Source organism: Bufo gargarizans, chromosome 2 (assembly GCF_014858855.1).
Source record: "Bufo gargarizans isolate SCDJY-AF-19 chromosome 2, ASM1485885v1, whole genome shotgun sequence".
Taxonomy (NCBI): domain Eukaryota; kingdom Metazoa; phylum Chordata; class Amphibia; order Anura; family Bufonidae; genus Bufo; species Bufo gargarizans.
Genome location: NC_058081.1, coordinates 210,487,856 through 210,503,162, shown reverse-complemented (window position 1 = coordinate 210,503,162; position 15,307 = coordinate 210,487,856). Strand labels below are relative to the sequence as shown.

The window sequence follows — 15,307 nt, the reverse complement described above, 5'->3', positions numbered from 1 at the left end:
ATGCGGACAGCACATCGTCTGTATGTCCGTTCCTTAGCCCTGTTTTGCGGACAAGGTTGGGCATTGTTACAATGGATCCGCAAAAAAAAAAAAACGGATGCCATACAGAACGTCATCATTTTTTTTTTTTTGCAGATCCGTAATTTGCGGACCACAAAACACATACGGTCGTGTGAATGTAGCCTTACAAAACTGACTGTGTTTTTTTTTTTTTTCTTTAGTCAGAGATTTCCAGGGTTCTCTAAATATACCCATACCTCCCAACCATCGCGGATCCGGCGGGACAGTCCTTGCAGTGGCTATCCCGATACGGGGGAGGTATGTTCCACTTTCTGGCAGCTGTCTCTGCGTCCATATAGGGTTGCCACCTTCCCCAACTAAAAATATTGGCCAAGTTAAGCCACACCCAAAGGGGGTGGGGTTGTGGGGGCGTGGCTTAACACAGGGTGTTAAGTCGCTATTATACTGTGGCTCCCAATAATATTAATACCCCGATTACTGCCGCCCAGAAAATAATAATGCCCCCAGTAATAGTAATGCTCCCATTAGTGCCCCCCAGAATTAATACTGTCCACATTAGTGCCCCCAGTAATAGTAATGCCCCCATTAGTGAACCCCAGAATTAATTCCCCCGGTTAGTGCCCCCCCAGCGAACCAATGGAGGAGGTGAGTGATTATTTGTTTTTTTAATTAACAGGGGGGGGGGGGCGATAGGTAGGGGGCAGTAAAGGCTGTACTAATGAGCGCTCCACAGTGGACGCACAAGAAAATACCGTCAATTAACACAAAAAATTACCGGCAGGGTGCCAACCCTACGTCCATAGGAAGCAGAGACAGTTGCCATAATGAAGCAGAGAGCAGTCATCGGCTCCCTGCTTCATCATTCCTTCCCCCCTGCTGGCTCTCCACACCTCTGGTCTGTGTGGGGGGAGGAACAGACTAGAGCAGCCGATGTCCTGCTAGGAAGAAGGTAAGTATGTGGTGTTCTGGGAGGGGCACAATGTGGGCATATTACTGGGGGCACAATGTGCGCATATTACTTGGTGGCACAATGTCGGCATATTACTGGGTGGCACAATGTGGGCATATTACTTGGTGGCACAATGTGTGCTCTTACTGGGGGGCACCATGTGGGCATATAACTGGGTGGCACAATGTGGGCATATTACTGGGGGCACAGCTGGGCATAATTCTGTGAAGAATGCACACTGTGGGCATAAATACTGTGCGGTGGCATGAAGGGGGAATAATTACTATGTGGGGCATTAAGGGGACTGCGTGGGATTAGGTGTATAGTTTTGTATTGGGGCGGAGTTAGAGGCATGGCCTAGTGCAGAAAAAAAATTGTGCTCCACACAATGTGTCCCTCTTTCTTTGTTTACAAAGTTGAGATATATACAGACGTGGACAAAATTGTTGGTACCCTTTGGTCAATGAAAGAAAAAGTCACAATGGTCACAGAAATAACTTTAATCTGACAAAAGTAATAATAAATTAAAATTCTATAAATGTTAACCAATGAAAGTCAGACATTGTTTTTCAACCATGCTTCAACAGAATTATGTAAAAAAATAAACTCATGAAACAGGCATGGACAAAAATGATGGTACCCCTAACTTAATATTTTGTTGCGCAACCTTTTGAGGCAATCACTGCAATCAAACGCTTCCTGTAACTGTCAATGAGACATCTGCACCTCTCAGCAGGTATTTTGGCCCACTCCTCATGAGCAAACTGCTCCAGTTGTGTCCGGTTTGAAGGGTGCCTTTTCCAGACTGCATGTTTCAGCTCCTTCCAAAGATGCTCAATAGGATTGAGGTCAGGGCTCATAGAAGGCCACTTTAGAATAGTCCAATTTTTTCCTCTTAGCCATTCTTGGGTGTTTTTAGCGGTGTGTTTTGGGTCATTGTCCTGTTGCAAGACCCATGACCTGCGACTGAGACCAAGCTTTCTGACACTGGCTAGTACATTTCTCTCTAGAATTCCTTGATAGTCTTGAGATTTCATTGTACCCTGCACAGATTCAAGACACCCTGTGCCAGACGCAGCAAAGCAGCCCCAGAACATAACAGAGCCTCCTCCATGTTTCACAGTAGGGACAGTGTTCTTTTCTTGATATGCTTCATTTTTTCGTCTGTGAACATACAGCTGATGTGCCTTGGCAAAAACTTCGATTTTTGTCTCATCTGTCCACAGGACATTCTCCCAGAAGCTTTGTGGCTTGTCAACATGTAGTTTGGCATATTCCAGTCTTGCTTTTTTATGATTCGTTTTCAACAATGGTGTCCTCCTTGGTCGTCTCCCATGTAGTCCACTTTGGCTCAAACAACGACGGATGGTGCGATCTGACACTGATGTTCCTTGAGCATGAAGTTCACCTTGAATCTCTTTAGAAGTCTTTCTAGGCTCTTTTGTTACCATTCGGATTATCCGTCTCTTAGATTTGTCATCAATTTTCCTCCTGCGGCCACGTCCAGGGAGGTTGGCTACAGTCCCATGGATCTTAAACTTATGAATAATATGTGCAACTGTACTCACAGGAACATCTAGTTGCTTGGAGATGGTCTTATAGCCTTTACCTTTAACATGCTTGTCTATAATTTTCTTTCTGATCTCTTGAGACAGCTCTTTCCTTTGCTTCCTCTGGTCCATGTCGAGTGTGGTACACACCATATCACCAAACAACACAGTGATTACCTGGAGCCATATATATAGGCCCAATGGCTGATTACAAGGTTGTAGACACCTGTGATGCTAATTAGTGGACACACCTTGAATTAACATGTCCCTTTGGTCACATTATGTTCTGTGTTTTCTAGGGGTACCATCATTTTTGTCCATGCCTGTTTCATGAGTTTATTTTTTTACATAATTCTGTTGAAGCATGGTTGAAAAACAATGTCTGACTTTCATTGGTTAACATTTATAGAATTTTAATTTATTATTACTTTTGTCAGATTAAAGTTATTTCTGTGACCATTGTGACTTTTTCTTTCATTGACCAAAGGGTACCAACAATTTTGTCCACGTCTGTATATATATATATACCCTCTTAACCTTCTAATAGTCCTTTAAAATTGGAAAAACCCTCCCAAAAATGTAACTTTTTTATTGTAGATTTTTTATGTGTGTCTGCAGTGAATCTTGTTGGTACCGCACAACTCAGGGGACACTATTGCATTTTTAACCCCTTGGTGACATCATTAATTTTAGCCTTACGAACGTCATAACGTTTTAATTTTATCTTCTAAAATGTTTTTTTATTTTTGCAGGATTAATTGTAGGTTTTTTAGGAACCATTTTGGGGTATATATAGTGTATTAAATAACTTTTATTATTTTATTTTTAGGGAAAAAATTATTTTCTGTAATTTTTTGATGGTGTTCACTGTGTGGTATAACTAACATAATTTATTGTGTGGGTTACTACACTGATGATAATGCCACATTTATATATATATATATATATATATATATATATATATATAAATTTACAATTTTTCTCTCCTCCTGCAGCTGTGTGCTGCTCCCTCATTCTTCTCCAGACAGAATGGGAGGGGGGGACGGACGGACTGCTTTATCTGCTCATATCTCTGGTTACCAGCTAGAGATATGGTACTGTTTGAAAGCTGACATTCCAAGATTTCAGACAATACCAGAATGACAGCAATATATTCAGTACAGGGGAAGATATCACTGATAGAAATCGGGATGCAGTGAATGCTGCTGAAAGTGAAAGTAAAAGCAGGTTTTACCCACGATTACGCACAACTCGTTTTCTAACAGTGATTTCTCCTCTGTTGCCTTGGTCTTTTTGGTCTTATATGAAATGTCAGCTTTCAAACAAGACCAGCATGTTTCTAGCTGCTACCATTCAGGAGATATCAGCATCTAAAGCAGCCCTCCCCCCTTCACTTTCTGCCCAAGCCCAGGTGGAGCAGAACAGTTAGCTACTTTTTCCACAGCTAAGCGGAGCTCAGGCAAAACAGTTAGGTGGTTAAAGGGAGTCTGTCAGGTCATTTTTTACTAATATAACTAACAGCACTGCCCCACAGAAGGTTGTGAATGCAGTCTAAACATACCTATGTGTACTAAGTGTCTGTATTCCATGTCCAGGAAAAGCACTTTTATTCGGCTGGAGAACAGCTCCCAAGTGCCCAACGCAAACCAGACTGAAGTGGGGAGGGCTGCTTTAGTTGCTTTCTTGGGATTGGACGCAGCTAGAAATATGAACTTGACCTTGTTTGAAAGCTGGCATTCCGACCTTTCAAACTATACCAGAACCACAGCATTATATCAGAAGAGCTGTTTTTAATTTCACTTCCAGCTGGGCACCTGGCAGCCATTTTCCAGCAGAATAAAAGTGCTTTTCCTGGACATGAAATAAAGACACACAGTACACACAGGGAAGCTTGGAAAGCGTTTGCAATATTCTATGGGGCAGTGTTGTTAGTTATATTGGTGAAAATCAGGTGACAGACTCCCTTTAAAGATCAGACTAGTTTTGATTTTTGTATTTATGTTTTTCCTCCCCACTTTCTAAGAGCCATAACTTGTTAAACTTTCTGTTCACATACCCATAGAAGGTAAAAGGGGTGAAATTGAAAAAAAAAAACATTTTCCCCTTTTTTGGATTTTTTTTATGGTGTTCAATGTGCATTAAAAAGGAAATGCCAGGTCAGTATTTTTGTATTTTAACACCCAGCTATGTGAGGGCTCGTTTTTTGTGAGATAATCTGTAGTTTTTATCGGTACCATAATGGGCTACATATGACTTTTAATTTCTTTTATTAATTTATTTTTTAGGAGCATGGTGACCCCAAAAAATGGTTAATCGTACATTTTTGTATTTTTCCATTATGGAAAATGTTGGCTTATGGAAATGTATGCATATTTATACAAAGTTATTAGATCTCCCCAGGAATATATGTAGAACTGATCTCCAGGAGAGTGGATTCTACATAAACCTGCAAGGGACTAGGTTTGTCTAACAGTGCGTGGGTAGAGTTGTGCAAACTCTTCTATGCTTGTATTATTACACTCCAGAAATACATCCAGGCCCCTCTTGAACTCTTTTAGTGAACTCACCATCACCACCTCCTCAGGCAGAGAGTTCCATAGTCTCACTGCTCTTACCGTAAAGAATCCTCTTCTATGTTTGTGTACAAACCTTCTTTCCTCCAGATGCAGAGGATGTCCCCTCGTCACAGTCACAGTCCTGGGGATAAACAGATGATGGGAGAGATCTCTGTATTGACCCGATATATTCAATCACTCGTGTCGGAATCCATTATAGTCAATGGGCTCCAGCGGTGAACGGCGGTATCTGGCTAGATAGTAGCCTTAATTTGTTATAATTCTTGCTGCTAGGAGAGGAACCATTAGACCAGCAGTAACCTGTACCTGTAATGGTATGTATGAAAGTACTAGGCAGATGGTAAAAGCCCTTTAGTAATAACAAAAACTTCCAGAAATTACAGACAATTACAGCCCCTGAATATCATAATAATCTGTATTGTTAGCAATATTGGACACTATGAAAGGAATCTGACAATTATGGTGATAAGTGATTCCTAGTTTATCCACCATAACTTGACATTTCACAATCGCTGAGTGTATGCATTATGTAAAATTATTCAAACTCTGCATATTACTCATTTTCTTAGGAATTTTGGTTCTCAATCATGGATTCATGGAATGTCAGTGAGAGATCAGTTAGACCAGAATGTGCATCAATGGTGAGTAAACGATGAGGAGACATGACTCTTCATAGCCTACTTTCACATGTCAGTGTTTGATCAGTTGTTTGCATCAGTAAGTCTCCATTCACACGTCCGTAATAATGGGTCCGCATCCGTTCCGCAAATTGCGGAATGGGTGCGGACCCATTCATTCTCTATGGGGACGGAGTGGATGCGAAGAGCACACTATGTTCTCCGCATTTCCAGAGCACGCCGCCGATCTTCCGGTCCGCGGCTCCGGAAAAAATTAGAACATGTCCTATTCTTGTCCGCGGACAAGAATAGGCAATTCTATGGGGGTGACAGCCGGGTATATTGCGGAGCCACAATGCACTACGGACGTGTGAATGGACCCCTTATTGTGAGCCAAAACCAGGTGCGGGTTAAAAACACAGAAAAGGAGGAAATCTTTCCGTTATACCTTATCTCTGTTGGGAAGGAAGCGTCCTACCAGACAAGCGTCTGCTCATCAGTGAAGGAGACCACTACATTTACCCAGGGCTTTTTTTCTCAGAGAAAAGGTGGTGGAACTCACCCTCATCCCCTGGCGACACCCCTACCCACCCCTAGGACCGCCCCCTAAAGCGGGTGCAATGACAGGGAGCTGCAATAGCGCCGCCCCCGTCATTGTACCCCTCAGATGCTACGTTCATACATAATCACGGAATCTGACTGTAAAATGAACAATAACATTTTTTTTTTAATCAAACTTACTGCCTCCATTTGCTTGCGACGGGCCAGCCGCTGCCATCTTGCTGGAAGATCTCGCCCGAAATCCTGTACGGCACGAGATTACGTCATCACGCCGACTGGCGTGGTGACGTATGACGTCATCACGCTGGCCAGTGTGATGATGTAATCTCGCGCTGCACAGGATTTCGTCCGAGATCTTCAAGCAAGATGGAGCGAGCAAATGGAGGAGGTAAGTTTTAATTATTTTTTTTTATACTATTTCAGGTTAAAATGATTCGCTGAAACAAAGCACAAGGAAATTCGGCTTCTAGGCGAATCGAATTTAGCCTGAAATTTGGATCGAATTCCATTTTGTGGGATTCTATTCGCTCATCTCTAATGGTTACTCATAATAAAACACTGCTGCCATTTTATTCTATAAAGTAGTTGTGAGTTTTATTTATTTAGTGATAAGTGTTAGGGTTAATTTGGTGTCATTTGCCTCCATGCGCTGCTGCCTTCTCAAACAGCTGATCTGTAGGGGTCCTGGGTGTCAAACCCCTTAGGGTCCATTCACATGTCTGTGGTGTGTTGTGGACTTGCAAATTGCGGATCCTCAACACTGCCCGGCCGGCACCCCCTATAGAAATGCCTATTCTTGTTCGCAGCTGCGGACAAGAATAGGACATGTTCTATCTTTTGCGGAGCTGCGGACCGGAAGTTCGGGGCCGAAACCCGGAAGTTCGGGGCCGCGCTCCGCAAATGCGGAAGCGGAGAGCACATAGTGTAATCTCCGCTTCACATCCGGGCCCATAAAGAATGAATGGGTCCGCACCCGTTCCGCAAAATTGCGGAACGGGTACGGACCCTTTTGTGGACGTGTGAATGGACCCTAAATATTATTAGTACACACCGCTTCAGCGTCTATGTACAGTATATATTTCGTTTTGTATGCTCTTTGGGATTTGTTGGCTTGTCAGGGAAGGCCGGTATTGGCTTCTTACAAAAGTGTAGTTCTTCCTTGGTGAAACTATGAAGACACATGGATTACTGTCGTACCTGTACCTTCACTGAAGCCTTAATGTTTCTTTAATTTTGGACTTCAATATGTGCTTAATCAGAAGTGCCTCTGATCTGATTCTGAGAACTTTTTTGCCTTTGCTAATCATTCATTCATTTACCTACTGTATATACCATACTTACATTCATATGTATTGTATTGATATGCGGTTTATATTTACTTTTTTTGGCAGATTATCAGAAGACACCAGAAATTATTTGATCTTAAAAGTACATATATCTGTTTTATTGGTTCTCTCACATTCTTGCCAGGTAAGTGGTTTTCAGTATCGGTATTTAGTCCAATGTCCATGTGATTCATTTTGCAGAATAAAGAAGAAAAGTACAAAAAAAAAGACCCAAACAACATGCTAATCAAATTTTACCCAGCTCAGCTCCCCTAGCTTAAACCCCCTTAATGACCAGACCACTTTTTACAATTCTGCACTACACTACTTTCACGGTTTATTGCTCGGTCATACAACTTACCACCCAAATAAATTTTACCTCCTTTTCTTATCACTTATAGAGCTTTCATATGGTGGTATTTCATTGCTGCTGACATTTTTACTTTTTTGTTATTAATCGAAATTTACCGAAATTTTTTTGCAAAAAAAATGACATTTTTCACTCAGTTGCAATTTAAAAAAAAAAAACTAAATTTCTATATAAATTTTTTTCTAAATGTATTGTTCTACATGTTTTTGATAAAAAAAATGCAATAAGTGTATATTTATTGGTTTGCGCGAAAGTTATAGCGTTTACAAACTATGGTACAAAAATGTGAATTTCCGCATTTTGAAGCAGCTCTGACTTTCTGAGCACCTGTCATGTTTCCTGAGGTTCTAAAATGGCCAGACAATTGAAAACCCCCACAAATGACCCCATTTCGGAAAGTAGACACCCTAAGGTATTCGCTGATGGGCATAGTGAGTTCCTAGAAGTTTTTATTTTTTTGTCACAAGTTAGCGGAAAATTATGATTTTTTATATATATTTTTTTCTTACAAAGTCTCATATTCCACTAACTTAAATAAAAACTTAATAAAAACTTTCATGAACTCACTATGCCCATCACGAAATACCTTGGGGTGTCTTTTTTCCAAAATGGGGTCACTTGTGGGGTAGTTATACTGCCCTGGCATTTTAGGGGCCCTAATGCGTGAGAAGTAGTTTGAAATCCAAATGTTTAAAAAATGCCCTGTGAAATCCTAAAGGTGCTCTTTAGAATTTGGGCCCCTTTGCCCACCTAGGCTGCAAAAAAGTGGCACACATGTGGTATCGCCGTACTCAGGAGAAGTAGGGCAATGGGTTTTGGGGTGTATTTCTACATATACCCATGCTGGGTGAGAGAAATATCTCTCTAAAAGACAACTTTTGCCATTTTTTGTCATTTGACAGAGATATTTATCTCACCCAGCATGGGTATATGTAAAAAGACACCCCAAAACACATAGCCCTACTTCTCCTGAGTACAGCGATACCACGTGTGACACTTTTGTGCAGCCTAGGTGGGCAAAGGGGCCCAAATTCTGAAGAGCACCTTTAGGATTTCACAGGGCATTTTTAACACATTTCGATTTTAAACTAGTTCTCACGCATTAGGGCGCCTAAAATGCCAGGGCAGTATAAATACCGCACAAGTGACCCCATTTTGGAAAGAAGACACCCCAAGGTATTCCGTGAGGGGCATGGCGAGTTCATAGAAATATTTTTTTTTTTGGCGCAAGTTAGCGGAAAATGATGATTTTTTTCTTGCAAAGTCTCATATTCCACTAACTTGTGACAAAAAATAAAAACTTCCATGAACTCACTATGCCCATCACGAAATACCTTGGGGTGTCTTCTTTCCAAAATGGGGTCACTTGTGGGGTATTTATACTGCCCTGGCATTTTAGGAGACCTAAAGCGTGAGAAGTAGTTTGGAATCCAAATGCGTAAAAAATGCCTTGTGAAATCCTAAAGGTGCTTTTTAGAATTTGGGCCCCTTTGCCCACCTAGGCTGCAAATAAGTGTCACACGTGGTATCGCCGTACTCAGAAGAAGTAGGGCAATGTGTCATTTGACAGATATTTATCTCACCCAGCATGGGTATATGTAAAAAGACACCCCAAAACACATTGCCCTACTTCTCCTGAGTACGGCGATACCACATGTGTGACACTATTTTGCAGCCTAGGTGCGCAAAGGGGCCCAAATTCCTTTTAGGAGGGCATTTTTAGACATTTGGATTCCAGACTTCTTCTCACGCTTTAGGGCACCTAAAATGCCAGGGCAGTATAAATACCCCACATGTGACCCCATTTTGGAAAGAAGACACCCCAAGGTATTCCGTGAGGGGCATGGCGAGTTCATAGAATTTATTTATTTTTGGCACAAGTTAGCGGAAATTGATTTTTTTTTGTTTTTTCTCACAAAGTCTCCCTTTCCGCTAACTTGTGACAAAAAGTTCAATCTTTCATAGACTCAATATGCCCCTTAGCGAATACCTTGGGGTGTCTACTTTCCGAAATGGGGTCACATGTGCGGTATTTATACTGCCTTGGCAATTTAGAGGCCCTAAAGCGTGAGAAGAAGTCTGTAATATAAATGTCAAAGAAATTTGATGCATTTGGATTCTGTGAGGGGTATGGTAAGTTCATGTGAGATTTTATTTTTTGTCACAAGTTAGTGGAATATGAGACTTTGTAAGAAAGAACCAAAAAAAATAAAAAAAAATAAATAAAAAGATTTCAGCTAGAGTGCCAAAAAAAAGATAAATCTTCTATGAACTCGCCATGCCCCTCAAAAGTGATCTTTTTATAGCGCCGCAGCGATTTTACGGTGTTTTTGCAGTTATCAGAAAAAAATAATTTCTGTCACTGCGGTGGGGCGGACTCTACGCAAGTGTGCGCACAAGATCAGGCCTGATCGGACGAACACTGCGTTTTTTGTAGAGCCTATAGAACATGTCCTATTCTTGTCCGTAATTGCGGACAAGAAAAGGCATTTTCTATATAGTTCTGGCAATGTGCGGATCCGCAAAATGCGGAAAGCACATTGCCGGTGTCCGTGTTTTGCGGATCCGCGGATCCGCAAAACACATACGGACGTCTGAATGGAGCCTTACAGGGGGGTGATCAATGACAGGGGGGTGATCAGGGAGTCTATATGGGGGGATCAGGGGTTAATAAGGGGTTAATAAGTGACAAGGGGGGGGTGTAGTGTAGTGGTGTGTGGTGCTACTTTACAGAGCTGCCTGTGTCCTCTGGTGGTCGATCCAAGCAAAAGGGACCACCAGAGGACCAGGTAGCAGGTATATTAGACGCTGTTATCAAAACAGCGTCTAATATACCTCTTAGGGGTTAAAAAAATCGCATCTACAGCCTGCCAGCGAGCGATCGCCATTGGCAGGCTGTAGATCCACTCGTTTACCTGCCGATCCTGTGAACGCGCGCGCCTGTGTGCGCGCGTTCACAGGAAATCTCGCGTCTCGCGAGAGGACGCGCCGGCGCATCCAGGAGGAATTACAGGGCCGCCGCCAGGACGCGATCCTGCGTACGGCGGTCCTGTAGTGGTTAAGATAAACATACCTTAAAGTGTATGTCCACCTAGGTGTATCATTTACGTACTGTGTGATACATTACAATACATTCCTTATCTTGCATTGATTTGGAGTTTAATCTTGTTGTCATGACCTCATAGATGGAGAAGAGGATCTCTCATTCCTCTTGTCCTCCTCGGCCAGTCATCAGGGACCCCCTGGAAGGCTCCCCAACATTCTAAGGATAGCCCCCAATTAAAGGAGTTAGCCATTTGTCTCATATTGATGACCTCTCCTCAAAATAGGTGATCAATATCAGATCGGTGGGGATTCAACTCCCGGCACCGCTGCTGATTAGCCACTTGATGAGACCGCAGCACTCGTGCAAGTGCTATGTTCTCTTCACTGTTTACCGGCTCGCTGTTGACACTGCAGTGGCGAGCAGTATAATTACAACTCTGCCTTCCCATTCCCTTGAAGGGGACGATGTGTAAATACAACTGCTCCGCCCCATTCAAGTGACTGGGATGGAGATGTAATTACACTGCTCTGCCACTGCAGTGTCAACAGCAAGCAGGTAAACAGTGAAGAAAATACAACCATCTGATATTGATTACCTATCCTGAGGATAGGTCATTAATATGGGAAAACCAGATTACCCCTTTAAGTGATTCAATGTGGACCCCGCCCCCTAATGATTTTCAGGCTCAAATTAATGATTCTGTGGGCAAAATTTCCATCTCCACTAATTCCATGGTGCATGAGAAAAATAACAGCAATATAGAAAAAGGGTCCTAGCACTCTCAACTTGTAAACTTTATTCAAGTGTTGTATCACATACAATTTTTTGTAAGATGTGTTTTGGCCTGCCTCAACCTTTATACCTGTATACACACATAAGGCACTAGTATCACATATATAAGTATAAACAAACACGTTTTTCCAGCTCACAATATCTTTTCCCGTGCACGGAACAGACCGGACCAGTCCTCACTTGAAACACAAAGAAAAAGAAGTTCCAGCATTCAGGATAAAACCTAGATGTTTTCTTTATTCATAATGGTCACAATTCACATACATGGACAGCTTCTCCCTCCACCGTTAGGTTGACATGTTTCAGACTTATTAGTCCTTACTCGTCCTTACTTAGTCCTTATTAATGTACATAATAGAAGTACGGTAGGACTTTGCACTTATGCATTTGAGAAAGTAACATTGCCACCCAGAGGTGGCAACAGCAAACAGAAGGTTTTACTACGTGAAGCCTTCTGGATTCTGAGACTAAACACCCGTTATCCTATAGGATTAAATTTAAAAAAGAAATTAATGTATTTATATTAATGAGTAACTTTTAGGAAGGTGAGATTATCCCGCAAAAGGTGTTTTTTTTCCGTTTACGGGCCGTTTTTTGCGTCCCGTATATGGTCCGTATACGGAACCATTCACTTCAATGGTTCCGCAAAAAAAAGGAATGTACTACGTATGCATTTTGTTTCCGTATTTCCGTTGAAAGATAGAACATGTTCTATTATTGCCCGCAAATCACGTTCCGTGGCTCCATTCAAGTCAATGGGTTCACAAAAAAAGGAACACATACAGAAATGCATCCGTATGTCTTCCGTATCCTTTCTGTTTTTGCGGAACCATCTATTCAAAATGTTATGCCCAGCCCAATTTTTTCTATGTAATTACTGTATACTGTATATACCATACGGAAAAATGGAACGGAAAAACGGAACAGAAACACAACGGAAACAAAAAACTGAACAATGGATCCTTGAAAAACGGACTGCAAAACACCGAAAAAGCCATACGGTCGTGTGAAAGAGGCCTTATTTTGCAGGTCTGTAAACAGGTCTGTACTAAGGGTACTTTCACACTAGTGTAAAAGTTTTCCGGTATTGAGTTCCATCCTAGCGGCTTAATACTGGAAATCAAATGATCAATTTTGTCCTAATGCATTCTGAATGGAAAGCAATCTGTTCGGTATGCATCAGGATGTCTTCAGTTCAGTCACTTTTACGTTTTTTTGGGGGACGGAGAAATTACAGCAGCATTCTGCTGTATTTTCTCCGGCCAAAATTCCGGAACACTTGCCTGAATGCCGGATTCGGCATTCATTTCCATTGAAATATATTAATGCCGGATCCGGTATCAAGTGTTCCGGTAAAACAGATCCGGTTTCCAGAACCTTTAAAAATGTGAAAAATAATAAATAACGTATCCGTTTTTCCGGATGACACTGGAAAAAACTCCAGTATTGCAATGCATTTGTCAGACTGATCAGGATCCTGATCTGTCTGCAAATGACATGTGTTTGCATACAGTTTACATATTCTGACCACCATACCTTTTTTATATTCACTTCTAAAGAGCTGTGTGAGGGCTTATTTTTTGCAGGGTTATTTGTGTTTTTATTGATACCATCCGGGGCATGTAAGATTTTTTGGTCACTAATACATTACAAGATGTCAGTGCCATGACCCCTTTTAACAATTTCTGTAAAAGTTAGAAGCCTTCCAACGTCCTAAAAAATAAATTGATGCTTACAAAATGATTACAACATACAGTAGACATAAATGTTAGTTCTACCAAAATTTACCACTAACATAAAGTACAATGTGTCATGAAAACACCACCGGCAGGCTGTTCCGTTCGGTGAACAGCCTGTCTGATCCATCCTGCCGCTAGTGACCTTGTGCCCCCGGACTGCGGCTCCGTCCCCATTGACTATAATGGAGGCAGTGTGGAGTTCCGGGAAGGCGAGAGGCTGCCGGAATAAATGTCGGACATGTCCATCTACGTAGTTTTATTCCGGCAACCTCTCTCCGTGCGCTGCCGTGCCTCGCCAGAACTCCGCCCCCACCCCCATTATAGTCAATGGGGACGGAGCGGCAGTCCGGAGGCATATGGTCACTAGCGGCAGGACAGATTCGACAGGCTGTTCACCCGACGAAACAGCCTGCCAGAGGTCCGTGCCGCTAGTGTGAAAGTAGCCTTAGAGCCGCACCTGGTTTTGGCTCAAAATCACTGATGGAAATCACTGACCAAACACTGACGTATGAATGAGGCTTTAGGGTACATTATTGGTGCACCAAGGTGCATTTAGGCCACACTCTATTTCCTAATTTCTAAAGAAGCCACACACCTTTGTCAGATGAGGCGTAAAATGCTTACAAAAGAGTGTAAAATCTGCCCATCTGTGTTTTATATGTCCAGCACCCACCCTGGAAGATGATGGTGCTATAACATAATATCATATTGTATAGTAATATAATAATAATAATAATAATTGTTCTCAAATAGAAGTGTTGTAAACATGTCTGTTTTCTCCTGCCAGTGTGCCACTTTTCACCTTTAGATGTTACAGGACAGCTGCATAAGGATGTTCTCCTGCCATGTACAGTCACCTACAAGGAGCAGTTTGATTACAGTCACACTGTAATTCACTGGCAGCGATCAGAAAATGATGATGTGGTCCATAGTTTCTATGATGGCTCGAGCCAGTTTGCTTATCAAGCCGATTCCTATCGAGGTAGAACAGAGATGTTTTATGACTTATTGCCTTCGGGTAATTTGTCATTGCTTTTGAAGAACCTGCTAATGTCAGATGCTGGATCGTACGCTTGTCACAGCATACTAAAGTCTTCAGGATTCACCATGCAATATGTGATCCTTAGAGTTGAAGGTAATCTTTAATTAGTTACCCTTACAAATGCTAAAAGTAGAGAAGATACTTTATTAATCTCTGCAGCAGCTCCAATACATATACAAAGCAGTAACAGACCCCATAACAAATTACTCATAATGAAATAACAAATACATATAAAGTAATACATAATAACGTAGTAGAACATAACCTCACTCACCATGCTCATTATACACCCAAAATGACCTATTATAATACAAATACGGCTCACTTATTAAAGAGAAAGTATCGCCTATATTTCTTTGCTAGTAGCCAGATGCTGAAACATATTCATTTTTTCTAATCCATTTTCAGTTTCCAATTGTAGATTGCTTTTTGTGGCTGCTGTGAATTAACAGATTCATCTTTTGCTGGCAATGCTTCTTTGAAAATACCTTACTATGAAATATTTCATGACAATGTTTTTATTTCACTTTAAGAGAGAAGTGATGACCAGATTGAAGAATATAAGTTTCTATCCAAAGCAAGAATTGCCATTTGTCTCGTCAGTGTGGCTTTCATTTGGGGCTTTGGTCTCCTGCTATTTGTTAAACTAAGACAAACAAGAAATGAAAAAGATGAAGGTGAACAGAATACTTTACATCTTATACAATGGAAAAATAAAA

At 41.6% G+C, this 15,307-nt stretch overlaps 1 protein-coding gene across 1 annotated transcript in view; it reads left to right on the top strand.

The window, feature by feature from the left end:
• The first annotated feature begins 226 nt into the window (after positions 1-226).
• LOC122927772 overlaps positions 227-15,307 on the top strand; it is a 61,159-nt gene continuing 46,078 nt past the window's right edge. Inside the window, exons 1-5 of the mRNA XM_044279952.1 lie at positions 227-318; positions 5,666-5,737; positions 7,666-7,744; positions 14,334-14,681; positions 15,122-15,265. Of these exons, the coding sequence (XP_044135887.1) occupies positions 5,684-5,737; positions 7,666-7,744; positions 14,334-14,681; positions 15,122-15,265 (625 nt within the window). The 5' untranslated portion in view covers positions 227-318; positions 5,666-5,683. The remainder of the gene's footprint in view (positions 319-5,665; positions 5,738-7,665; positions 7,745-14,333; positions 14,682-15,121; positions 15,266-15,307) is intronic.